The sequence below is a fragment of the Triturus cristatus genome, chromosome 4_1 (assembly GCF_964204655.1).
Source record: "Triturus cristatus chromosome 4_1, aTriCri1.1, whole genome shotgun sequence".
In the NCBI taxonomy this organism is placed as follows: domain Eukaryota; kingdom Metazoa; phylum Chordata; class Amphibia; order Caudata; family Salamandridae; genus Triturus; species Triturus cristatus.
Genome location: NC_140585.1, coordinates 237,516,780 through 237,544,618, shown reverse-complemented (window position 1 = coordinate 237,544,618; position 27,839 = coordinate 237,516,780). Strand labels below are relative to the sequence as shown.

At 41.5% G+C, this 27,839-nt stretch overlaps 1 protein-coding gene across 2 annotated transcripts in view; it reads left to right on the top strand.

Moving 5' to 3' along the window:
* Window positions 1-27,839, top strand: part of LARGE1 (LARGE xylosyl- and glucuronyltransferase 1) — a 998,660-nt gene that overhangs the window by 464,680 nt on the left and 506,141 nt on the right. For both annotated transcript variants that reach the window (XM_085651963.1, XM_085651962.1), the window contains exon 4: window positions 10,376-10,458. In XM_085651963.1, coding sequence (XP_085508089.1) covers window positions 10,376-10,458 — 83 coding nt within the window. The remainder of the gene's footprint in view (window positions 1-10,375; window positions 10,459-27,839) is intronic.

Below are 27,839 nucleotides of genomic sequence, written 5' to 3'. Positions count from 1 at the left end.
GGGAGGTTGAAATAGCGTTGAGTGCAGTAGCTAGTGGAAGAGCCCCGGGCTCGGATAGCATCCCTGCAGATTTGTTTTTATATGATAGGGTCACCTGGCATGAGTACATATTACTGTTAATAAATGCAATAGCCAGTGGAGCCTCTATACCTGTCTCTTGGAGGGGTGCATAGATCTTACCAATATATAAGAAAGGTGATCGTTCAAGCCCCAGTAACTATAGATCAATAAGCTTTATTGATGCTATACAAAAGATAATGGCAAGAATGGTGCTAAACAGAATCCAGGGATGGATAGATAATGATATATTGTCACCGTTACAGGCAGGATTTCGCACCCATGTGAGTATGGTGGACCAGGTCTTTCGTTTTGTATTAATATACTGGCGCGTTGTAGTGCTGGCGGGAGGTACTATATATGCCACCTTTGTGGATTTGAAATCCGCATTTGACTTGGTCCTCCGTAATCAACTTTGGTGGGTCCTTAAGGATCTTGGGATGTCACTAGAATTTGTATCTGTTGTGGTGAGGTTACACGAGGAAAACTTGGTGTACACAGGGTAACATCACCAATTGTTTCCCTGTATCCAAAGTGGTCCGTCAAGGGTGTGTTATGGCTCCAACATTATTTTCACTATTCATCAATGGGGTTGTTAATTATTTTACCACCTTCCTGACTGACACGCCCACTCTTGCAGGCATAAAAAAACCTATACTCATGTTTGCAGATGACACACTCAATATCTTGACCAAACAAATGTTTTTAATTATTTAGGAATCACGCTTGGAAATAAACTTATTTGGAATCCCCAGATTGAAACCATGGCCTTAAAACATAGCCAACTAGCAGGTCCACTGCAGAAGGAACATAAGCCCTCACTCTGGGGTTATGAAAATTTGACACCACTAGTTTTAGCCCAACACAAACTTTTGAGAGGTGTTACCGGACTAGCCCAGAGCACTCCACTTAAGCCTCTATATTACGACCTGGGCTGCAATAGTTTGGATGGGATACAGTGGCGTACCTAGGGGGGGGCGGGGGGGGCGGACCGCCCCAGGCGGCACTATTTTTAGGGCGGCGGCGGTCACTGGTGGCCCGTCGCGGCGGCCTTTATAATTTATTTGGGGAGTGGGGACACTCTCTGTCTGACACTTTACAGTAGTGTCAGGTCTCAGTCAGTGTCCCGAGTCCCCAAATAAATTATAAAGGCCTCCGCAACGGGCCACCAGTCAATCAGACTACGGCCCCGGGCCCAGGCCAGACGTCACCAGATCAAGAACAGACAGGCGGGAGACTACCGATGTTCAGGCTAGTCTCACGCCTCCCGATTCCTGCAAGCAAGATTCCTCGGGGTTTCAGCTGACAGGGCTTGTATCGTAACGTGCTAATTCTTCCACCAATAGTCAGAGTGGCAATGCAGGGGCTCTCGAAGGGGTGAAAAACCAACAAAGCCTCATTAACCATCGAATGGTCTTTTAAAGACCTGTGAAGTACTGGGGGCGGCTGTGTGTGAGTTCACAGGAAGCTGTCTCAGCGAGTCAGCCCGGGCTGACACACAGGGGGGTGGGGGCAGTGGTGTATGCACTGCCAGCAACCTGTCAGGCCAGTGAGTGCACAACACTTGTATCACGGTCACCCTCTCTCTGCCTGCCATTACGCTCCATGCTTTTGAAAGGTAAGAGAAAAACGTGCATCTGCGTTTCAAATGCCCGATCCTGCAGCAGCACACTTCCAAAGCCCACACGTGACAGTAACCTGATTCAAGGCCCCATTCTCCCGATTTATTTTTTTAAAACTCCCACTTTGCTCTTATGAACACCCATTCCCTATTATGCTACTGACACCTTTTGGCGGCCGCCTCGGACACTATACGCCGAGGATCACAGCTGCGCATTTAGTATCAAATTGGCGCCCTCTGCTAGAGTGGGACCCGAACGCTGGTGCCAGTCTATCAGGTCACGTGAACAGACTCGGACAATGTTGCACTCATCGTACTCAGCGTGAGGCAGGCACCAATTGTGTTTTTTTGTCAATTTCCTGCTAATGGACCTTCCCCCCAGGAGCTGGATTGTCCTCCCTCCCTCCCTGACCTCGACACCTTCAGGGCAGCCAGGCAGCAGGGTGGTGTAGCATGGAGTTGCCACACACTTTCGGCTTGTATTTCCTCGAAGTGCAGGGGCCTCCCTTTCCCAACGTTTTCAGTTGGCTCGCGTTGTAAGGTAGGAAATATTTTTTTCTTTTAATAATAGAATCGCGTTTGTTTCAGCTGTTGTGGTGCAGGGTCCCGCATGTGCAGCTCATGACTCTTCCCTCTGGGTACAGTCCTGGGTACAGTTAGTGATGGGGGCTGCCTCCAAGTAAGTGAGACTGTGCCAGCCTTGCATGATGTCAGCGCGCGTGTAGGAAATCGTGTCATACGCGGTGGCACCGTGTGAGTTGGCAGGTATGAGTTTGCATTGACTCAGGTAGCAACATAATCTTCTATGGACATATTACTGCTAGACTTTCGGGGAGGGGCACGGAAGTGCAGATGTAATGGTGAGAGAGCGGTGGGGGCGCATTGGCTGTGCTATTATGTGCGGGAGGGGGTAGCTCACGAAAAGTGTGAGAGGACCGAAGCAATGAGAATGGGAGTTTGTAGTGTACTGTAATTGCATAAAAAGTGTCAGTGTCCTAGAAGCCTTCCTATATGTTGGACACTATTGTGATATATGTTTCTAGAGCGACAAAGAAAAAAGATGCCCTTATCAAATTTGAGGACCACTGATGTCCCTTCTGCAGAAGTAAACACCTTCTACTGCTTACGTGATATTCTTAAGAAGAGCCTGTGTGTTCTTTTAATGTCAGAAAAGATTTATTGGGATTTTATATGTACAGGAAGATACAGTTAATAAAGTACAGATAGGGCTTGTGTATTCTGAATGTGAATGCACTATTTACCCTCTGTACTCACTCTGTGTGTCCAATCAGAGATGCAGGGATCGGGGATTTTCCGCAGATTGGGGGCAGGTAGACAGGGAGGAGGCGCGGCGCGATGCAGGAGAGACTGAGAAAGGAAACCAAGGAGAGGGAGAGGCAGTAAACAGCGTTGGAGGAGGGGAGGAACGAATGAGAAAAAGATAAACGAAACAGTAGTAAATTCTGGGAGTTCAGAAACGTTAGGTCTGTCCCATCCTTCCCTGCACGCATGGACAGGAGATTATAGATCGGAGTAGCAAAGGGAAGAGACGAACTAAGAACAAGGAAACATTAAGAAAAGGAGGTGAAAGGAAACTATTTTAGGGGTGTGCAAAATTTACCTAATTTGCTTTTGTGTAAATCGCAAAATATCAGGAACATTCCAGAAAATTAGGTATCATTTAGTGAAATGCAAACCCATCATTTAGTGCTATATTTGAGCGCAAAATGCATCCTAGCCTCAATTTTTGATGCAACAACGTATTTTGCATTTTAAAAAAGTGCAAAAAAAACTGATTACTGCAAACTATAGCTGCTCATGTTGTTGTTGTTCGCATTGTTCCTGTACCCCTCTGCTATAATTTTATGACGATTACACGACATGGTCCAAGTTTGGAAATTTTACATAGCAAGGTTAAGGTGAAATTTCCAAAATGATATAGATTTTGCCAGCATAATTTAAATTTCGCCCAGGTCCAAAGGTATTACAGTACAGTGAAAGAGGTACAGAAGAGAATGAAGGAAACAAAAAGAGCCAGGAAAAGCTGGAATGGGGGTGGTGTAGCGCAAGAAAGAGCTTACAGTTTGAAAAAAGATGACTAGGATAGAAGGGGAAAGGAAAACATTAGAAGAGGGGAGACCTGCCAGGAAGTGTTTAGAGTGCAGGTTGGCACCGTGGAAACCCTATGCTGTTAGACATCTCATGGTGTGCCGTGTCTAGTTTGAGTCTCACATCAGGGCATTTTCTTCCTTGTATTGCAAAGCATGTAATACCTCCTTCCCCACAGATTCTTTAACATTGTTTGCAGTTTCCCACTATTAGCAAAGAGTGGAGTTTTTCGCAATGTAATTCGCAGCACAGTGGTTCTTTTGCTGCAGCTTCCCAGGGCATGATGGCAGATTTAAATGACCTGATACAGGAAATACCAAGGCACAGAAATTAATTCGGTTGGAGTTTTGAATAATCAAATCGGTAACAATTTGTACAAAGCAACATGTTAAACTTTCCACAGTATGCACAAAAAGAAGGAGAAAAATAGTAAGCTAGAGGGTTGGATGAGAGTCCACCCTCAAATCCACCGGCACGTGGGGTCAGCTGAAGCTGCTGGGCAGGAGTAGGTCAGTGATAAGGGCTGGCAAGTACAAGGAGTGAGCTGAGGGAAGTTATAAACAGAGGCCATGTGCCCCAAGGTACAGTCAGCACAATCTCCATTGAAGGGGTCACTTAACTTGCAAAGACATACAGTTTTACAGATAAAACTAATATAGCGCAAAAACGATGTGTGGAAATCGGGTCTCAATCAATCAAACAAACAGGATTTGCATAGCGCCACTTATCACCTGTAAGGGTATCTAGGTGCTGGAGGGTGGGGGCGGTGCTGCTGATGAGGGACTTTAATCGAATAACCATGGTTTTAGGCCCTTCCTGAAATCCTGCAGGGTGGCAGTCTGTGTGTTCTCCTTTGTACTGCCGGTCACCAGTGTATTCAACTGTGTAGCCTTGGATCGTGTCATGTATGTGCATGTAACTTGCATGATCAAGGTAACTATTAGCGGCGATACTACGTGTCTTTCGGTCCTTTCCCCAGTACCCTCCTCCCCTTATTCCCCCTTCCCCCCCCCAGGGGCGGCAATCTGAGGAATAGCCCCGGGCGCCACAAGCTCTAGCTACGCCCCTGATGGGATAGCAAGGTTTTGCCTGATTATGGACCATGTCTGGGCTATCACATTATGCCGCTGCCCTTAAAGATGTCTGGTAATCCGATCGATACCTCTTGTAAAATTATATGGTTGCAAAAGGTGAAAAACACATTGGTCAACATGGGAGTGCGACATCTATGGGATGATCCAGAGGGTCAACAGTGCCCCTCAAAAAAGGAAATGAAAGAGCTCTACTGGTCCATACTTGTAACGAATAGTATCCAAACCTCCAGCAGGGCTACGCTGACAGATAAGTTCATAGAGTTTAAGCCATGTCCTCTGTATGAACCCTTCTGGGATGTTATATCTGAGCCCAGAGACATACGACTCTACTTTCAGTTCCGGGTGAGTTCACTACCAGTGAACTCTTTTACGTGCAAATGGCGTAATTTAAATGATAGTAAGTGCCATTTGTGTGTAGAATTTGAGGAGACCTATTCACATATTTTATTTGTTTGCCTGGCCTATAAGGCCCCCCGGAATAAATGGTTGAAATCTTTATGCAGAAATCTGGGTACCAGGTGCATCACTACTGCAATGAGAATATTGTCGACCAACACAAATGAATCATGTGCAATATCAACTGCCAAATTTCTAGGTTAGATGTGGTTAATTTGTGAAAAAATGTTAAAGACCCCGATGCCCATCAAACCCAGTGATTAGAGAAAATAGTAAGTTGATGTTGAAAATGGTTAGGTAAATGTCATTGGTAGGCGACTATTAATGTCTATAGTAAACTTCGGTTCGGCATAATCATGGTCATAGCTATAGAATTGTATTCCTATTGTAGTGCTGTATATATTGCTGTATATTTGACCGTGTCCTTGCACATTTTTTTATTGCCGTTGGCTGTTGCATACTTCTTTTTTCCTCTTTTATTTCTTTTTTAACTGTCTTTTTATGATATTTTCATGAAATAAGAATTTTAAATTTTTTTATATTAATATTTTATATATGAAATATAATGGTTTTATGATTGGTTCTGAATCTTTTTATTTACGTACAGCCTCGAAGCCCTCAAATTCTAATTGTAAATAACTATGTATATATGCCATTTATAATGATCATAGGGTGTATGTACTCCCAATTGGAACGCAGTGTGTATTGTTGTGAATCTTTTGTGATCTTGGCAATCGAAATAATGATTTTGAACTGAACTGATAGGTCTCAGAAGCAAAATATTGTTAGTTTAAAACAAGCAATGACAAAGTCAGTAGGTCTCGCATTTGGGACCTATTGGTTTTGCCAGTCCCTTTGGGCAATGCTGTGCAACATTGGCATGGGCAGCCTGGCCAAAATTTAATTTTTTTCTTTTTTTTAAAGTGGCTGTGTCATCTTGTGGGCATGCACATGTGGATGTGTGCTTGAAAAAGAAGTAGTGCGAGTAAACATTTTTTTAAAGACAGAAGAGATGTCATTAATTTGCTGCTTGGCCCTTTTCCCCCTCCACCCTCCAAAAAGTATTTTTTTTTTAAGTAGGGGGCATGAGGGGCAACAGAAAGTGGGTGGGAAGAAGCAATGGTAAGTTGGCAGGCGAGTGGAACAGCAGCACATAGTGAGGGCATCATGGGAGCAGGGGAAGAACCACACATGTGAGAAAGCAACGCAGAGTGTGTGAAAGACAGGTGGTTTGGCGATGGGGTAGTAGCACACAAGATAGTGCTTGCAGCACAAGGGAGACCACAACACGGAGTGTGTGGTGGCCGGGTATCTGGCAGAGGGGTAAGATGCATTCATGCTTGAGCAAAAAACAAAAAAGTAGTTCCCTAAGATTAAACAATGGAAGGATGGAAGCCAGCCAATCAGAGATATGGCAAAGAGGCTATGCTCCAGAGGCGGGACAAACTCAAGATGGACAAGCCGGGACAAAGAAAGCCATTGACAAAGAAGGAAGCAACTGAGTGACAAAGCCACCAAATGGTATGTAATGGGTGGACTGTAAGCCCTTGTAAATTCTTGGTAAGCCCACAATAGGTCTTTTGCTAGCAGCCAGATTGTATTGTCTGATAGGCTCGACGTAAAAAGACTGGATTGATAGTGTCACTCTTAACGTGCCCGCTGCTTCATCTAGAGAGATGGTGTGCTCACTGGCTGCCTCTATCACAGAGTGCATGGGATATGACATCACAATGATTAGGGAAGTCATCTTGTCACTAGCTGTTAGACAGGTGAAGTGCAGTAACATGGCCCAGCTTCATCAAGGTTGAACGCCTCTTATTAGAACCATTTCTCAGCATTATGGAGACCCCTATGCCTGTCCAGGAGCAATGCTACACTCCTCAGCTGACCCAGTGACCTCAAATAGAATCCTCAAGACTCCATACCAGCGGTTCTTAATTCTTAACCTGTGGCTCGGAGACCCCTGGGTTCCATGACGCCTATACAGGGGGCCCAGGACTGATTAGAAAATTAAATGATATTAACAAAAATAATAGGATGTATATAAATAAAGAAAAAAAATGTAAAACTGAAAATTTGAAAATGTTCTGTCAATGTGAGGGAATTGGAAATTGGAGACTAAAAATTAAGTTGGTATCCTCAGACTGATTTGTCGGAGCAGTAAAACAGAATACAGTATTTGGCCTCAATTTAATTTGAAAAAGCTACAACCTTCCCAATAAAATGAAAGCTATTTTATAAAATTATATTTGTGAATTAAATAAAATATTTTATCATTTGTGTATTTATTTGATGATTCTTGTTTCTGTATTTTTTTATATTGGTTTGTGGTACAAATGATAAAACTTGCTTAGGCTGAGGTTCCCGGATATTGACTCAGTGGGGTTCTCCAGATTCCAATACCGATTCACTGGGGTAGTCCCCAAATGCCAGTAATGATTACATGGGGGGGCCCACAGAAGTCAAAAGATTAAGAACCACGGCTCTAGACCATTGCTAGGCCATGCCCAGCCTGTACAATATGATATTGTAAGAAAATCATAACAACTCTTCTTTGCTTATTACAATAATAAAACAACAACATTACTTCAGGGATAAGAACTAGGACAAGATGCACTACTTCAGCCTTACTGGCAAACATCTTGCCTTAGGCCCCTTGTACATTGCCCATCTGTTCTCGATCTTAGTCCTCCATTGCACCTCCATTTGCCCCACTTTCTCTTATGCTGTCACCATGCCCTATCATTTATCATTTGTCCTTGTCAGCCGTCCATCTGTTCCCATTACTAACTCTCTTCCACCCTTGTTCTCTTGACTAATACAAAGCCCCTCTCCTCGTGTTCCATTGCTGACCATTCTTCTACTTGTACACACCATCTCTCTGCTGCCAGGCTTGCCTTCGCCCAGTCACCAGCTTGCTGCCAACTTGAGATATAATTTCTCCTAATTTCTAAGTTTGTTCTTGCTTCCCTACCCTCTAGTCTATCAAAAGGAGTCATCCCTGTGGCACTGTTTCATGCAGTACGGCATATCCTAACCATCTCAGTATGCACAACAATGCGTTGCGGGAGCCCTTCTCCCTGAAGCATCCCTTGCAAGGCACTGATGGTGGATCTACTGTTTCTCTTCCTAAACAATCACTTATACCCAACGTCAATCTAGCTTCATCTCCCCATCAAACCATGGGCCTAATGAAATCCAAACAAATCTTCTCTCTTGGTATTTCCAAAATATAATACCAACCAATACGCCCACCATGTTCTCGCTGTTAATATTCATACCACATCTTCACCCAGCTTTCCATTTCTCTGCATCCAGGTGCCTTGTTTGTCAACATGAGGAGCAATTAGCAGGGGGCTAAATGGCTGTATTATTTACACACTCTGTACATAGCTGTATCTTTACATTTCCCATATTACTTGAGCTGCAGTTTGCATGTCACCAATCGCAAGTCCTTCACGCCTGCTAGGCACTGTAGGACAAAACGTGATACGATTGTTTAAGTGTTATCTGTTTGGCAAAATGTCTTTAGAAACAGTCAATGGGAAAGATCAAAAAATAAAATGCACGGTTGGTGATTTCAGAAGCGACTCCACTCTGATGGTAGAGGTTTATGGGTTGACCATCTCAAGGGTCTTTCAAAGAGGCAAGCAACTGAGTTAATATAGTTAACACAATTTGAAGTGATTCGACTGGAGAAGTGGTTGCCATCCAGGAGGGCGCGTTCCTTTACATGTGGACCAGTCATTTTTCTGTGATGTTTGCAAGCTAGACGCGGTATCCTCCCGACTTTGTTTTAAGTGGTTATAGTGAAATTTACGTATCTGTTGACATTGAGGTCAAGTCAATTTGGAATGATTGGCTGTAAGACGGGGTCGACAGGAGTAAGTTGTTGAGACTGAAGTTCCAAAAGCGAGTCTGCAGTGTGGGTGAGGCCAACATCAGATGAATGGTCGCAGACTGCAGATTTGGTATTGTTGACTCCTAAATTGTACAACACAGTGTACGCTGATATTCTAAATATATTCAGCCTAATTTCACAATACCTAAACATTCTGGCCTGATCACGAGGTTAGAAAGGGGTTTCTGCAGTCTTAAAACGCCTGTGCGAGTTGGATGGGGCCAGACTCTCCCAAGAAGAAGTTTGGTCCGTAACCCATTTTGAAATGTTTTAGATTTTATTTCTTACAAGATCTGTCGATTACTCCCATAATTGGCTATCAATTATATTGTTCAGATTTGTTAATCTATATGTGCCCATGAACCTGGATTTGGTGTAGATAAGATATATATTCAATTTTTTGGTATCTTTAAGAGTAGTGTGTTCAATTTCTTTGGGATGTTTAAGTGTAGTGGTGACACCCAGTTGATTGTGAAGGCTTCTTTTGTTAATGTTTGGGGGGTTTGTTTCTTATGTTGAAAAACACTTTAGTTGTTTCTTGGTCCTCATCAAACCGTCAGTTTAGCTCTGAAAAGTATGGTGTAGCTACTTTGCTCTCCATCGCCTAACCTGAGACATTACAGAAGAGAGTAAGATGGCAGTGTGATTGTAGGCGTAGGACCATGTCTTAGAACCATCTCATCATCACTGAAAATTGAAGTCAGTAGTTTTTATGAAACTTATTTTAGTTTGTCCTTACTAGGACTCAGCAAGAGTGCTGCTGAACTTTGCTTCATGCTAGTTTCTAACTAGATGTGAAATATTCTTTGCTAATCCAAGCACACGGCCCCAGTGCTACTTTCAAATATGCTTTGTATATGTACCGCCTTGTTTCCCTCTGTCCCTATCTGTGCTACCAGAATCAGCTGTCCTTTTTTCTTGTACTGCTTCCCTCTCCCTTAATTTTCTCTGGTGGAAACCCTTCAATAAATAAAATATTAGCTTTTAATGGCATACAATATGTAAAATTAATTATTATTGTGTGTTAACCATTTTATTACCATTTGTTACTACTTTAACTGTGATTGTGAGATGAGGCAAGATGCTCTTGCCAACACCCACTTGGGTTAGTTTAACATGGACTCCTTCAGAAAAGTGACTTCTGACATATTGCTGGTGATTTTTAAAAATGTTTTTTGTGCCTTTCTATCTCCCCAGACCATTCACGTCGCAATTGTATGTGCAGGCTACAACGCCAGCCGCGATGTCGTCACACTGGTCAAATCGGTCCTGTTCCACAGGTAAAGAAAAGTGGCTAACAGAAAATGTGTGAGGGTGGTGGAGGGAGATGGGAAAGACATCATGTACATGTGTTTGTGAAAGGACGGAATGAGAAGTCTGCATGAAACCTTCTAATCTGGTTTTTCTAACTTCAGTTTAAACTTTTCTGCAAAACTCTAATTCAGACACCTCTGAAATGACCTATTTTACTATTTCCTTCTCCTAATGTCATAGTCTGCTTTCCTAAAAACATATTGACTCCCCTGATCCCCCTCCTTTATACACGTCTGTGCTTTCCTAAACTTTTACATTTACCATACTGTCTTTTCCTTATGAAGATTGTCACGACAACTTAAACTATAACCTAGAATCCCTCAGTGGCAATAGTGGAAGAAAAAAGAAAAATCAATAGAAATTACTTTTCTCCAATAAAATCAATGTGTATAAAATATGGTGCGGGTTACTATATCTTTTGGAATCAGATCAACGATTAGGTTTACGACTGACTAAACTCTTCGAACCAGCTTTGTGCACAGATAAAGGATGTAAGAATCTCAGCTCTTCACCAGGTATACATAACGCCAAGAAACATTGGTGTATGCATGCTTTATGAATACACTCATTGGGCTGAGATTGGTTAAAAATAGAGTATTTAAAAAGGTTAGATTTGGATTAAGGTTTACTGTAAGGGCCATGGAAAGGAACAAAGTATGGAGCTGGTATATTAAAGAGTAACAGTAGGGGTTGAGGTAGGGGAAAGTTTGATGCTAGGGTCGGGATTGTAATCCACATTATTGTTGGATTATTGTAAAGAAAGTTGAGAATATGCAAACGCCATTTTCATTTTGAGGTCAGCGTTGTAGCGTGTCATTCAGACAGACATTGCAGCTATATACATTTTTGTCATGACTCAGGGTCTCTTAAACATCTTCATTAATACTGTGCTATCGTTTTTTTTACATTCTGTTTCTTCTGTTAGTCTTCTTTTGCAATAATTCACTTTTATACCTCCTTTTATATGCTACTTCGCTATCCTAAACCCCTCCATGGATAACGTTTTATAACGTCCTCTACTGTGCTTTACAACCTCATGCAATTTGTACACAAACGTACTTTCCTAACATTCTGTTAAAATACTACTGTTTTACTCAGCACTTCTATTCAATTTCGTCTATATTTATTTTCCTAAACTCCTATTTATATACTGCTGTACTTCCCTAACCACGTTTCATTTACTACTACACTTTACAAACATTCTACTTAAATGCTGCTGTAATGTTTTAATCACTTCTGTTCATTTATTACTTTACTTTCATAGCATATGTATATGCTATTGTTCCTTTCTGATCACACTCTCCTAACCTATTTATATACTGCTGTTCTATCCCCTTCACTTATGTTTACTACTGTGCTTTCGGTACTACTTCACTTTCCTGATCACTTTGGTTTACTTACTGTTTTAATATCCTAACCTATGTATATACATCTACTCTTCCATAATCACTTCTATTTACTATTGTAGTTTCTTATTCTCCTATTTAGAGACTACGGGGCTTCATAGTCCTTTCTATTTACTCCTGTGTTTTCCTACCTACTTATTTCTATGCTGCTGCACTTCCCTAACTACTTCTGCACTAATGTGCTTTCCAAACCATTCTGTTGCTGTATTACCGCTGTCCTACTTTCATGTAAGCACTATTACACGTTCATAACCCGTTTCCAACCCTACATTGTCTTATTTTACTTTTGTCTACCATCTTGCCCTGTGCGCAACTCACAGCCGCTAATTCTGAAATATCTCAATTGTTAGGTCTGGCTACAGAGAGCTTCACTCATGATACCAATGTGTAAAAAATACGTAAAAGTAGTAGTACTGAGAGAGTGGGCTTTGGGTCAGCCTATATCAACCTTAATGGGTTTTACATGATTTGCCATTGGCTTGATGACCTGCCAGTCAAAGCCATGACTGAGAGAGTGGGCTTTGGGTCAGCCCATTTCAGTCAGCCTTTATGGGTTTTACATGACTTGCCATTGGCTCGATGACCTGCCAGTCAAAGTCAGAGTATTTTGAAGATGGCTATTTTGCTCACTCTGTATTCTCATTGCTACTCAAGTGGCTGGTTTGTCACATTGCAGAAGTCGGGGTCAGTGCAAGTGCTATTATATCCTTATTTTCCTGACAGGATGACGTTTTAATTGCATGTTTATGGCTTTTTTGTTTAGGAAGACTGTTTACATGAATGGCAGGCAAAGACTATTCCCCCTCACAGTACATTTGTTTTACTTTGCCTTGTTGATACCATGGATTTATACTTTATGTTTTAGTTTTTTTTACAGTTGTCTTGCAAATATTTGCCCATTGGCAAAACTATTCACTGTGCAGTATCTTGCCGTTTATGCTTTTTTTGCCTTCACTGCTTACAATGCAAACGTGACCTTCTGATTCCTCTTTCTAACACAGGTCTTTGAGGGGACATCTTAAGTCTTCTAATGCAATCTGTTCAACAAAAGGTCCCCTTCTCCCAGATTCCATATTATTTTGGCCCAAGAATCTGCTTGTTTATGGTATTTTCTTTCAATGACAGCTGGGAGGAGGACACAAAGTCGCCAAATGAGTACCAGAGGCTTCCACTAATAAAAGGCCAGAACTATATATTTGCCATTACACATTTATAAAAGTGAACGCAATTGGCTTTGCCTTTAAAAAAAAAAAAAAAGAATTGGGGGGTCATTGCATAAAACAATGCATAAGAGCAATTCATACAGGATAAAAGATCAAAAAACAATTAAGCATCAGAGGAAGAACAATCAAGTAGGGGCAAATGTACCCAAATAATTTAATTCATTCATTCATGAAAGATACATTCATTAATAAGCACGCTAAAATGATGAAATAATATATTACAGGGACATGCACACATAGAAAGTTAAGCAATTACTGTATCCAATTCATCATTATCGGCGATGATAAAATCCCCTCTAAAATATTTCAAAATCCTCTAAATTCAGAACCTCTTGCTTTAGCCAAAGCAAGTTCTAATTCATATACTTGGTAGAGAGGAGCGCACCATTCTGAAACTTCAGGGGCATTCCCTGCGATCCATGCTCCGGCAATACAGAGTCGGGCAGAGGCCAGCATGATCTAATTTCTGTAAGCTTCCTTCAAATTCGTATTTAACACCCATCATTTTCTCTTTGACAGATAATTGTATGGGAAGGCCCAGGCTTAATGACATATAGTTTATCACCACTTCCCAAAATGTTTGTAGACGGGGGCAGTGCGCGAGCATATGCTGAACATTGGCCGAAAAAAGGTCACACTTAGGACATCTGGTTCTATCTGTCCTAACTATAGAATTATAATATAAGAGAAACACGATGTGCCAATTTAAGATTAAATGAGTATACAGAGCGGTCCAGCAGATCTAAAGTCATCTGAACCTCCCCAGCTGAAACTTCTGATGTGAGAAGTCTGCTCCATTTCACTGCTAATAGCGGAGTGTCATCTATAACAAACTGTGAGAGTGCCGGATGCATCATACTTATAGTAGGTTTAAAATCAGGCTTAAAATAGTATGACGAATACTCTTGAGCTGTCAATGCCCTCCACATGCCCGCAACCGGTCCGCAACTGAAGGTATCTGAATTAAGAACGATGAGGCAGTTCATACTCATCTTGTAAGTCAGAAAAGGATTTAAAACCATTTAAATCAAATAATTGGCCCATTATTGTAAGCCCACAGTCTGCTCACACTCTACAGTTAAATCACGAGAAATATAAGGAAAAGCAGGATTATCCCATATAGGGGTATCCTTGCTAATGAAGCCTAGAGAATATTTCTTGCAGACCCCCTTCCAAATATAGATGATATCTTTGAGCACTTTGAAATGTACTCTAATGTAATAGTTGGGTTCATCTAGCCAATAAAAGAAAAGCCTAGCTTTTGCTCCTAGAGGGAGCTGATAGTTAAGTGGTGTTAGATTTGGTTCCCCATAGGTCAGTAAACTACGTAAGCAACCAGTAAAGGCGACCCAGAAGTAGAGCTTAAAGTCCTGGAGTGAGAGCCCTCCTGTTTTATAGTTAGATTTCAAAAGTCGGCTAGCACGCCTAGCCCGCCTGTAGCCCCAGATAAAACTACTGATGCTTTCCAGCCGTCTGAAAAAAGTATCCGGGACCCTCAGTGGAATTGCCCTAAACAGATGAAGACATTTAGGGAGAATATTAATTTTAATAATATTTAGTGGTAGCTTATTCCATGATTTCAATATAATGATCGTTGCAGATAGTAGAGTTTCATCATTTAATTTTACAATATTAAAAACCTTGGAGCACAGCCTAATACCTAAATAAACTGTTAAGGTAGTAGCCGTCTGAATTGGGGAGTCGGGGGTAAAATTGAGAAGAACCTGCGTTTTAACTAAATTCAGCTTAAAACCAGAGAATTCCCCAAAGGTACATGCTTCAATAAAAATCTGAGTAACAGCTGTTGCAGAGTTGGAAGAAATAATTGCCACATCGTCCGCATATGCGTTGAGTTTGAGTTGCTGATCAGCAAAGGCCCACGGTTGAAAATTTGTATTCCTATGACGGGACTATAGATAAGGTTCAATATAAAGAGCGAAGAGGAGGGGCGAGAGTGGACACCCCTGTCTTGTCCCACAATAAATACGAAAGAACTCAGAATAGCTCCCGGCATACACGCCTCGGGCATGTGGAGTCATACAAAGTTCCTTGATCAATTTAACAATATCGTCCCCTAAACCAAAGGCAGATAGCATGACCCATAAGCAATCCCAAACCACCTGGTCGAATGCCTTCTCTGCGTCAAGTAATATACCCATATTCATATTACATTTTGTGGCGATATCAAATGCTGTTGTTGCTGTGTTAGTATTGTCTGTAGTATCTCTGCCTGGGACAAATTCATATTGCTGTGGGGATATTAGAACCGAGATCAATCGAGCAAGATGGCGGGCTATTTAGCAAACCATTTAGCATCTGCGTTAATCAATGAGATAGGCCTATAAAAGCCCAAGTCATCAGCCGGTTTGTCCTTTTATAAAAAGACCACAATATTGGTTATGTTCCAACTATCTGGTGTAGTCCCTCTTACCTGAATATATTGAATAACATAGAGAAATTCCACGCTCAATATCTCTCCTAATGTCTTATAAAACTCCATTGGGAGCGCATCCTCCACTGCAGCCTTGCCCGATGATAGGCCCATTAGTGCACCCTCAATCCAGACTTATAATTTCTGGCTGGAGATCATGTGCCTGTTCCTCAGCAACAGAGGGTAAGTGAATCTGTTCAATATGTTCCCGGCACTTCACCTTATCGAACTTCTGTGACTGGCTGCACAACTTACTATAAAACCTAGAAAATTGTTCCAGAATAAGTGTAGAGTTTGTATAGAGCCTACCATCCAGTCCCCTATTGGCCTGAATTTTACCCTGAGTTTGTTTTTCTGCAATTTGATATGCTAAAACTCGGCCAACCCTTTCCCCACATTCATATTGGAGCTGTCTTTATTTTACAAATCTGCCGCTACCTGTTCCTTCAGTCTACGCCCAGCACGAGATTGCATTTCTAACAGTTGGCCATAATTGGCGTTCATCTGCAGCACCTTGAGTAATTTTGAAGGCGTGTTGTATTTCGAGCCGATGAACAGTTTGCAGAAGAGTATTTGCTTCTTCAGTAATAGCTCTATTTCGCTTAATCACATATTGTAACATTATGCCCCAGACATATACTTTCATAGTATCCCATACTAGTGTAGGGTGAACCGATTGTTGTATTCTTCCCCAACACTGTGTATTGTTATCTGTACCTTTAAATTGTATGTAGAATTTCCTGGATTCTGGAAGGTAGAGGTTGAGAGTTCCAGAGTACCACTTCTACTAGGCTGTACCTGCTGACTGGTTGATTCCTTTATATCCTCTTATTAAACTACAGTTTTTCTACATTTTGCGTCATGGATTTCCTGGAATATAACATTTAAATTGGCGACGAGTTGAAGGGCATCGAATACATACAAAGAAAACCTGGACTTATGAATTTTGGGCAAATTAATTTTTCAGTTTTCGCCTCATTTCCCCAAGAATTCAAAGTTTCAAGAAATTTTCTTCCTTTTTAATTTGTATCTTGCATCGGACAGCGGACAAACCGGACAAATCTACAAACTATAAAACTTCAAATATATCACACAGCGGAAACCTTACTTCATGACCGTTTGGAGTTGCTGTTTTTTGATCAACAAGAGAGTTCCATCTCGTGTTTCTTCGCACCAGAAGCTTGGCGTTCCCCGGATTCTTCGTCATTCTTCATCTGAGTGTTCCTTCTCTGTGGAGCGCTGTTCGTCATCGCGCACTACACGCAAAGCACGTTGCGCAAGGAAGCCATTTTATAAATTGGTCTCCTAGCAACGCACACTAACACGATCACATCCACGGAAGTAGAAAGAGAAGTTCAATTACTACGGCGTTTCTTCTTGGTGATTACAAACATTGGTGGCAGTTCTTACAAATTCTTGAACGGAGGTAACACAATTTTCTTCACAATTACAGACGAAGGATGTAATTCAATGACTGAAAGCGATGAGGTCAACAGCATAAGTATAAGTATCAATTTACCAAATGGAAGACTCCAAAGTAAATTTCAAGTCCAGTCAGAGAGTAGTAAGGTGCAGATCGGCTTACAACTTTGTCATCGTGTCTTTTTCAGCAAGAAGATCATTAACTTTCAGCGGTGTATATTTACGTTATTTAAAAAAATTAAAAAATAACAATTCTTTTCATTCAACTTGATAATAATATGCATATTATTTTGCGCTCTCTTGTCAAAGGTTATAGTTAAATGAATAGATAATTTTTTTTTTGTTTGTTGGTGTCTGTACCTGCATATTGATGTTTACTGTGTCATTGACGTTGTGTACCATTCAATTAATCCATGAATTCATATTTACGATATTTAAAAAAAAATGCAGTTTGATCCTCCAGCCAAATTTCTTCATGTTAAAGGAGACCCTCCTATTCCCTGGTCCAGATGGAGGGAGGAATTCCTTACTTACCTCAAAGCTATAGATGGTGACAGGCTTTCTGCGGAAAGAAAAAAAAAATATATTTTTACATTGTCTAGGGTCAGAAGGGCAACTTGTTTATAGAACTCTTCCAGAAACTGATGGTGGTGGGGACAGAAATGTTTTTGAAGAAGCGTTACATAGAGTAGAAGTTAGATTTAAGCCCACCTTTAGTATTGCGCTAAACAGGTATAAATTCTACACTAGGGCGCAACAGGAAAATGAAAATTTTGATGATTTCCTCACAGGATTACGTACCTTATCTGTACATTGTAACTTTGGTCCTATGACCGACGAAATGATCCGTGATCAAATCATCGTACATATTAAAAGTAAGAAAACCCAAGAACATTTATGGATTTTGGGAGATCCTGATCTGAATGAAGTCATCAAAACGTCTAAGGCACTAGAACAGTCAGATAAATGGATAAAATGTTTACATAAGGATGATAAGGGAACTAGTGACGAAGTTTGTGCAGTAAAAAAAGATCCACAACATATTGGTCATGGTTCCATGTCAACGCGTGATGGTGCTGAAACCTATCAAAAGGGTCAATTTAGTCAGACATTTGTCAAGAGACCTGAGAGTACCTTTCGCTGTTTTAGGTGTGGAAACCCAAATCATGGTGCTTCTTTTCCCAAGTGTCCTGCCCTTAATAGGGAATGCAAGAAATGTGGTAGACGTGGACATTTTGCTTCTGTCTGTAGGGATCCTAGAAGTGAAAGTAGTAATACTAAGGGTAGAGTCTCAAGCATTAACGTAGAATCTAGCGAGAGTAAAAGTGAGGGGTATGTTGGAGGAATGTTGTTGTCCATAGAAAGTGGTAATATAGGTTTGTATGATAATGACCTGAAACCCCCCAAGTGTTTAGTGCATGTACAGGATGTGGAATTGGAGCTTATGGCGGACTCAGGCTCCCTTGGGACAATTGTCACTAGAGATATATTTTTTGATCGTTTTGAAGGAACATTTTCAGTTGATGACCTTAAGGAATCTGATATTGTAGCGAGAGCTTTTGATGGATCCATTATTGAAATGGATGGTTTTGTTGAAACAAAAATTGAATTCAAGGGAAGAACTGCATTTATTAAGATGTATGTTGCTGTAAAGGGAGTGAATGTGTTAGGGTGGAGAGATCAATGGTCTCTGGGAATAATGCTCAATCCCAGGTGTCAAGATCCTGTGTTATTGATATCTCAAGTGAGTGAAAGTGTAAGTTTCACGGATGAAATTGAAAGCATTGTTAAACTTTTTCCAAAAGTGTTTTCTGATGGGTTAGGAAAGCTCAACGAATTTTCACACAAAATTAGGATTAAGGAAGGTACCTCTCCAGTTCAGCAAAAACTTAGGAATGTACCCATTTGTGTTAGAGAAGACTTAAAAAAACTTCTACAAGGGCTCATTGATGATGGCATAATAGAGGAAGTGGAGTCCTCTGAATGGGTTTCTCCCATTGTTCTTGCCAGGAAATCGGATAAAAGTTTGAGATTGTGTGTAGACTTAAGAGCACTAAATGCTAATATAATAGTGGACTGCCATCCTTTACCCAATATCAATGAAGTAGTTTCTATGCTGGATGGGGCTAAGATCTTTTCTACTTTTGATTTGCGGTCTGCGTATCACCAGATTGCCCTTACTGAAGATTCAAAGAGTTATACCGCTTTCCTGACACCCCATGGCCTTTTTCAATATAAAAGAATGCCGTTTGGCTTAGCCTCCACGGCATCTGTTTTTCAGAGAGCTATGTATCACATTTTTAAGGATGTGGAAGACTTTGTAAGGTGTTTCCAAGATGATATTCTTGTGTTTTCTCCAAATCCTCAAAAACATAATGAACATATAAAGGAACTTTGTAAACGCTTAGAGCGAAGTGGGTTAACCTTGAAACGAGAAATGTTAAATGTTTTGTAAGAGTGTGGAATATTTGGGACATACATTAACGGGAGATGGAGTAATTCCCAAAAAATCTCTAGTGGAGGCTATTGCAAAAGCACCATCTCCTGACAATAAGGAAAAGCTTTTGTCCTTTGCAGGACTCTGTGAGTACTATAGTAAATTTATAAAAGATTTTGCCACCAAAAGGGAACCCTTAAGGGAGCTTACCAGGAAAAGTGTTGAATTCTGTTGGACATCAAGACAAGAGGAAGCTTTTCAATTGATAAAGAAAGAAATTCTTCAGGCTCCAACTATGAAACCGTTTTGCATGAATAAAACATGCATTGTGACTGTGGATGCCAGTATGTACGGTTTGGGAGGGGTTCTATCACAAAAAGGTGCCAAGGATGAATGGTGTGTGGCGTTTGCTTCTCGCACTCTTTTAATGAAACAGAAAGGAGATACTCTGTGATTGAGAGAGAGTTGTTAGGTTGTGTGTGGGGAATTGAACATTTTCGAAACTTTATTTGGGGCAACAGATTTATACTCAGGACAGATCATAAACCACTTGTGTCTATTCTCTCTCCTGGCGGTGGGTGGAATGCCACTGCAAGGATTAGAAAACTCATGTCCAGATTACTAGAGTATAATTTTTCAGTAGAATATGTTCCTGGGAGACATAATGCTACGGCGGATTGTCTTTCTCGTCTTCCTAGGTCTCAATCATGTGAAGAAAATGATTCTAATGATTTTGAGATGATTGCTACCATTTCTGATTTTGTGTCACAGGAATTTAGTGCTATTTCAGAAACTTTGTGGAATCAAAGTATTGAATCGGACAAAACATGGAAACTTCTTAGGGAGTTCATTCTCACGGGTTGGCCTAGTGGTGGAAAGCTTCCTATTGAGTTTCACTCGTTTTTACAAGTGTCTTCTGAACTGTCTGTAGAGAATGACCTTGTTTTCAAAAAAGGGAAATGTGTTCCTCCTGAAGGGATGCGGGATGTTATCCTTAAAGTTGCACATGAGGGGCATCCTGGAATGTCGTCCATGAAAAGGTTGATAAGGTCTAGTTTTTGGTGGCCAGGCATGGACAAGACTGTGGATAGAACAGTGAGAGATTGTTTCCAATGTGCCAATAGCGATAAAATGCTGAAAACTTTTCCTGCTCCCCTTAAGCCTGTTCCCTGGCCAGATTCTCCTTGGCAAAAGATTGCTTTTGACATATCTGGGCCATTTCATTCTTTGCCTCAAGATTCTCGTTTTGCTATGGTAATCGTTGATTATCATTCAAAGTGGCCTGAAGTTAAGTTTGTTCATCATGCCACCACTTCAACCATCATTGATTTTTTTAGAGAAGTATTTGCTAGGGAAGGTGTGCCAGAAGTTCTTGTAATGGACAATGGGGTACAACTTAAGTCGTATGAGATGCAAGGTTTTTTAGCACTGCATAATATTAAGCATAATACTACGGCTCTATATGAACCTCAAGGAAATGGTCAGGTTGAGAGGTTCAATAGAGTGCTTAAGGGTGGTGTTGAAATGGCAAAAAACTCAGGGAGAGATTGGAAACTTGTTCTAAGGGAAAAGTTGTGGGCATACCGTATAACTCCACATAGTAGAACTGATTTGAGTCCTTTCAAATTGCTTAGGGGTAGAGAACCAGTCTCTAAGTTGTGTCCTTGGTGGATTAAAAATAAAATGTCAAAGGAATTTGTTAGAGACAGTTTGTAACAAGTGAAATTGAAAATCCAGCAAAAGCAAGAGAAAATGAAGGAAACTTATGATGCACGGAAGAAAGTAAGAATACCTTCATTTGTTGTTGGTGATTGGGTCAAGGTGAGAAAACCAGGTTTCAACATTAAAGGGTATGCTAAATTTGGATCTCCCATTAAAGTTGTCAAAGTATATCTGAATTCTGTCATGACACAAGATGGGAGAGTTTGGAATGTTAAGCGTGTAGCCAAATGTTGTTTGCCTCCTGCTCCATTTGTTAAGAAATCCAACTTTTCTAAAGAATTTGACTCTATTTCTTCAAGAATAAAAACTGACAGTCGGAAGACCAAGCCTCCCAGCAGAATGAGGGACTATGTCTAATTGTTAAGGGAAGAGATGTGTTGTATTCTTCCCCAACACTGTGTATTGTTATCTGTACCTTTAAATTGTATGTAGAATTTCCTGGATTCTGGAAGGTAGAGGTTGAGAGTTCCAGAGTACCACTTCTACTACGCTGTACCTGCTGACTGGTTGATTCCTTTATATCCTCTTATTAAACTACAGTTTTTCTACATTTTGCGTCATGGATTTCCTGGAATATAACACCGATCCTCTATTACTAGAGAGTAATTTGCTAAGTCAGCCTGAAATAGATTGTATATACTCAGTATTAGTTAGTAAATGCAGAGGGAAGATAAACCTGGGGCTATCGGGCTTATCCCGTTTCAGATCAGATGGAAAATTAAGATAAATCAGGTTGTGATCTGAGACTACCCTTGGGCATACGGTCATCTTCATGTTATCTAACAGTATACGCTTAGTAAAAACCATGTCTATCCTTGAATAATGCGTGTGTGGGTGAGAATAGTACATATAGCCAGGGTCTGATGGATAGAGAGTCACAAATACCATATAACTTAATCAGATCAATAAGGCTTTGCCAATGCTTGTTATTTTTGACATTGTTAACATATAAAAAAACCTGCAGGTGCAACAAATCTGAGGTGGACACTCCTGCCTCCTCCTCCTGTTCTGTTCTTCTGTTGGCACCAGAGAGCAGAAGGTGCCACTGCCTCCCTCTTCAGATGGCACGATGCCCGGCCAGCTGCTGAAAGGTTGCAGCCTAATCTCACCTCCACCACTTCACTCATTGTAAATTCTAAATCCCTCCCACAGGGCCTTTAACCCGCGTCTTTTAATTCTACACAAATGCCACCTCTTTAACAGAAATGAATTATTAATGTTCGGATCGCAAACATTTCCGCTTGACACTGCCCCTGCTTATCTTTGTAGACCTCAGTTTCTGTGTAGCTTCAGCCACATCTTGTAATTTCAAACCTCAGCATTTGAAAGCTGCTGCACCTTTCCAGCCTCCTCTGCACCTTTCCAGCCTCCTCCGTGTGCACCACATTTTTCTACCCTACTTTCTTCTTCAAACACTAAAGTGCTTTCCAAACCTTCCCTCTTCGAGTGAGAAGGCTCCTGAATCCACCGATTCAAACGTCATGAAAAATAACATATTTGATAAATAAAATGGCTGTATAGTTCTTAAATATGTTAATCTGGTATTTATGTGTTTAGGACAATGACATGTTATGTTTGATTTGTCTGATCGGTGTCGTTTGTAAATGTATCTTCCGCTTTTGCACTAATGTTTTTCCTAAGTTGACAGTTTTGTGAAAGCTGTGTATTTTGTTTATTTGTGTACGGTTTGTAAAGAAAGGATCGTCGCTTCAAGCAAGGGAGTATTTGCACCATGCTGTTTATATCTAGCCACTCTTCTTTAATCAATTTCCTCTCCACCCTCCTGCGTGTGTGTGATGTCTGCCCTTGTCCACCCTGCTCCACTTCTTTAACCACGTTTTAATTCCACCTGCCTATAACTTCAGCTGTCAGCTCTGCTGCACTTATTTTACCATTCCCTCTCCACCCTGTTGCATGTCTAACATCCTGTCCACTCCTGTTTACTTATTTAATCATGTTTCCTTTCCACCCTCCTGCATAAATGTGATTTCTTTACCTGTCCAGCCTGCTTCACTTCTTTAACCACATCGGATTTTCAACCTGCTGTCATTTGTTCACTTGTCCACTCTCCACCACATCAGTAAACTCTTAAGTCCACCCTGCTTTATATTTTCACCCTGCACTAATTTATTTACAGCTTAACCTTTCATTTTTTTAAATTTTTATTTACTCCATTCTACTTCCTCAGGTCTCCGAGGCTCCGTCAATTTACCCTGAAAGATTTGCCTGGGTTCTTCTTGTGTCCACATTGCTGCCTGTTTCTCTTTTTCTCACTGCTGCTCTTTGTATCACCTCAATGAAACCTTGCTGCTCTCTCATGGTCCTCTTTTGTGTTTATACCCTCCTTCACTTTCTCAGCTTCTTTTTTTTACCCTACTGTATTTCACTGATCTTCTCTGAGTAGTTCCCTGTGGCACTGACTGAAGCATCCCTTACTTTATTGTCTTATTGTTTCACTTTCCCAACTAGCTGGGATTGCCGACATACACAGGCAGCTTGCCTAAAAGCTCTCCCAGAGATGCTGTCACATTAAACATTCAAAGGTGGACCATGTGAGACTCTCCCTGTGCATCTTGGTACTTCGATTCCCACATCTGTGTGCCTCGAACCGCATGGCCCAAATGTTGATTTCTCCCTATGCATAAGACTGAAAATTGACTTCTCCGTAACACCTGACCACTTTGGGTGGGAGGTGTTTGTACATTACTTTTTTGTTTTTAACAACTTTTTTTAAACTTCCTTTTGACATGTACTGTACACCACCAGCTTCAGGCAATGCATTTGTGGTGGCACAGTTTCTTTGGATAACCCTTACAAAGCCTGGGTCATCTCCCTAGGAAAGTTTCTCTTAGAGCCCGTATGTGTATCCTGTACCAGAATAGCACCAGTGTGCCTGCGGAACTGCGTGCGAGTGCATGTCTGCAAGGGTTCTGTACTGCAAGCAACGTTTAAGTCCTTTTTTCTGGACCAAAGTTGACAAGTCAGTAAGGAGGACTCGATTACATGCATGGTAGATCTGAGGTCTTCTCCAAGACCCATGCCTTTTCAACAGTCCTCAGCATCTCAAGTTCTTCTGACCCACCTCCAGGTGCCAAGGCACAGCAATGCTGAATATTTATTGGCAACAATTTGGCCATAAACCACCTCCTCTAATTATTATACACCCAAAGGCAGTGAGCTCCTTCACCCCTCCTGTGTTCTGCTCTCTTACATGTAGGAGTGTAGTGAATCAGCCACTTTTGTGGTCTGACACCCTATGATGACCCTCAATCACCATCATTCTGTACTGACGTAAGTGTGTTATGTTACCTTAGATGGGTTTGCATATGCCTGCTTATCTTCTGCCTTTTAGTGGAATAGTCTTTCCAAGAATAGAAGGTATGGGATGTTGAGGTGCAGTCTTGTGGGTGGTGGTGCACACATGTGCTCAATGTTGTATACTGAGGGATTAAGTGTATAATGTTATTTTGGTTAGGTGAATTATGACTTTGACCTATTGGCTTTGACGTGGTCTAATGTCATTCTGCCTTCTGACTTTACCTTGCTTCAAACTTTTCTGTGTGCACAGTGGTGCTTGTAAGTTGTGTGGAGGAGAATTATAGGTGCTCCTTTGACATGATCTCATGTCATCTTGCTTTTCAATTCCATCCTGCTTTGGGCCTTTGTGTGCATGGCTTAACTAACTCTGAAGCCATTTTCTGTGCCTGCACGAAGCTGCAAAGTGGGGAGGGCATGGTCTGCTCTTTTTCCCTGTTTTTCGCATTTTACTGACTAGAGAGAACTGGTTCTTATCAGAGGAATGTACATGGTTTGACTTGTAGCCATAGCAAGGGCCTGATCAACCGTTTCTCTGACCTTGAAGCAGGCTGGTACGGGCTCTCATGAGAACTAGGGGGCGGAGTTTGCTAGAAGCTTCGCTGTGTTTTGAATGTGTATTAAAAAGGGGAGTCTACACTGGCTTGGTGGAAGTTCATCCGTGGAGCAGACGTGTTGTCACGGAAAGTGGTGTCACCTCTGAGCTTTCGCCCGGTTCAAGCAATGGACTCCCCTTGAACAAAGCGGGGTGAAATGATGGAGCATTAGGTGAGGTGTCTCTGCTACTAACTGTCTCTTGATTTTTTTCTGAATTATTTCCTTTCCTTCTTATTTTCTGATTCTTATATCCATACATATATATTTCTACATATATATTTGCCGTGATTGTATGTTCAATCATATTATTGATATGTTAGAGTCTGCTATGATAGGTGCATTTGGCTTACTGTGTGATGCTATTTACTGATAAATACATCCCAGATATACCAATTCGTCTTTTCCTTGTAGCAGGAGGTGTGGGCTCTTCTTGGCCAAGTATTCTGTTGTAGAAGGATGGGTGAATTCCCTCCTAGCAGGTAATTGTGTTATAGGAAGTTGGCGCTACTCCTCACAAGTGATGCGCAAATTATTGTTTTCTTGCCTTGCCTTTGGGGGGAGTGTTGAAAGTTTGCCCACCTTAGGAAGTGCTGTGTATATGTTATATTCCATAAGTTTGGAACTGATATTCTCGCCCTGGGAAAGTGACGGTACATTCCTTTGTCCAGGGGAGATAAAAAATTTGTTATTACAAGGAGCCTAGTCCAGCTTCCCCATAGTCAGACACACTGCTATCCTGAGATAAGGGCATCATTTTCAGACTTCCAAAGGAATATTTTAGTTGAACTCTTCAGAGCTCATATTTAGCCAGACCACGCATTAAAACTGTAAAATGTGCCTTGATCAAAGCTGCGCAGCCTCAAAATTAATATTTTACTCCAGAGCATGTTCAGCAGTTCTCTTCTCATGCTGGCTCTTTTTCAAGCTTCGTAACCCCTTTAGCGGGGGTGATTTCTATCACTGATGAGTCTCTTTCAACACCAACCAGGCCTCAGACTAAGCCAGTGACTTTTAATTACCTGCCAAAGAGCACTTGAAAACTTGCCAGCATTATGAATGCTCGTTATGTCCATTAGCAATTGTCCTGTTGCAATGTTCCTTGCTCCTCACCCTTCCTAGGGAGTAGGCTAAAACTATAAAACCTGCAAAACTCGGCGCAAAATACTTTTCACCTCCCATCTTGGAGTAGACCAGGGGTCTGTAGTCCATGCTTTTCTGAGGCATTGTTTCAAAAAGTTTCTTCACTCTAACTCCAGAAAGATAAAGATTCTTACGGAGTCTCCTGGTAGTTACTTAGTCTCTGCAGGGAAGATAAAGACGAGGAACTCTTATCGCATGCAGTTACCTTGGCCTTCTTGGGTTCTCATTTCATTTGCAGCAGACATACGCATTCTCAAAAACTCTTCACCATTACCGAACTCCAGTGAGTCTGCTGTTAATGTCCAGGTTGCTAGACTTTTGCCAACACTCAACGGTCAGCAGGAAAGGAGCTCCATATTGCGGGCAGTACTGGCCAGACTGCTCGAAAAGCACCATGGACTTGGTGAAAGCAGGCGGCACGAAATGTTTCTAGTTTTCTGCCTACGTCTGTGTCCCTGGAGTCCAGAAGGGAGTCCAGTACCATCCAGGCCAGCACTTCTTGGGGGAGGGATCATTCTTTCCCAATCCCAGTATAGTTCTGAGGAACAGTTGCTCTGTCAGGATTATTAGAAGAATGTAAACCTGTATCATTAGTGGAAAGGTACTGTCCCACCATCCCTAAATTCCCACGCCAGAAGACTCCTCCCTATTACTACAGAATAATGTTTTGCCTGCAATTGACGCGTTTTTTATGACTGGAAACCTCTCTGAGATATTTGCACTGAGAAATTCCACCCCAGTGGCGTAAAAACACCATAGATCTCTGCTCCCTCCAAGGCTTCAAGCTCTGCCCTATTTGCCTTCCCCAGCTCCCTACAGAACATAGATAGTTCTCTGGCAGCTATGACAGGGACTCTGCTCTGCAGGTGAAGACTTGATGTCTAATTTGGGCTTTCAGTACAAATGGAGCAGGCAAGAAAAAGTGCACCTTGCGAGTAAAGTATACAAAGCACTTACTGACATAATGGGCATTAATGAGATGAGTGTTCCTGAGAAGAAATGTCTGTTGAGAAATTCTGATCAACTTTAATCAGTTCAAAGCTTCTCTCAGGTGGACTCTGAGTCCCAATACATGTTGGCCTTCAGTGTGACTGACAGATGAGTGATTCAAATAATGCCTGATGCTGACATAAAAACTTTGAGAAAAATCCTTTGCAATTTTCGGGTCCCAGCACTAGATGGTGGGAGTATACCCAGCATGTGAGTGTAAAACATAAAAAATAATAAATGAAACCCATGTCACAAAAGAGTCTTTGTTACAAGAGGCTACAACTTGTCCTACATTACCAATTCATTACTACTCGATTTGCAACCAGACTGCCTTAGCGTATGCTTAGCTTATAATGGTTTAGTCTGAACTGGTGCTTCTCAGAGACAGCTGCCTGGCTTGTCATACTATGGCGAATCAGCCCATGTTGCAAGAGGTGCCCTTTGGAGTAGATGGGGGACAATTTTGCAACAGTGCACGCATCTGTGAGGCTAGTTCAGATCCTCCCTCCCCCGAAACCCTGAACGAAAACATGGAGGAAAAATCAAGAATTCAGGTGTTCAAAGAGTATAAACACTCAAAGAAGGTGGGATCTCTAACACAGTCCTAAATATTGTAGTTGTACAGAAGGACGTTGGAATAAGGTGATCCAGCCGAGGACACATG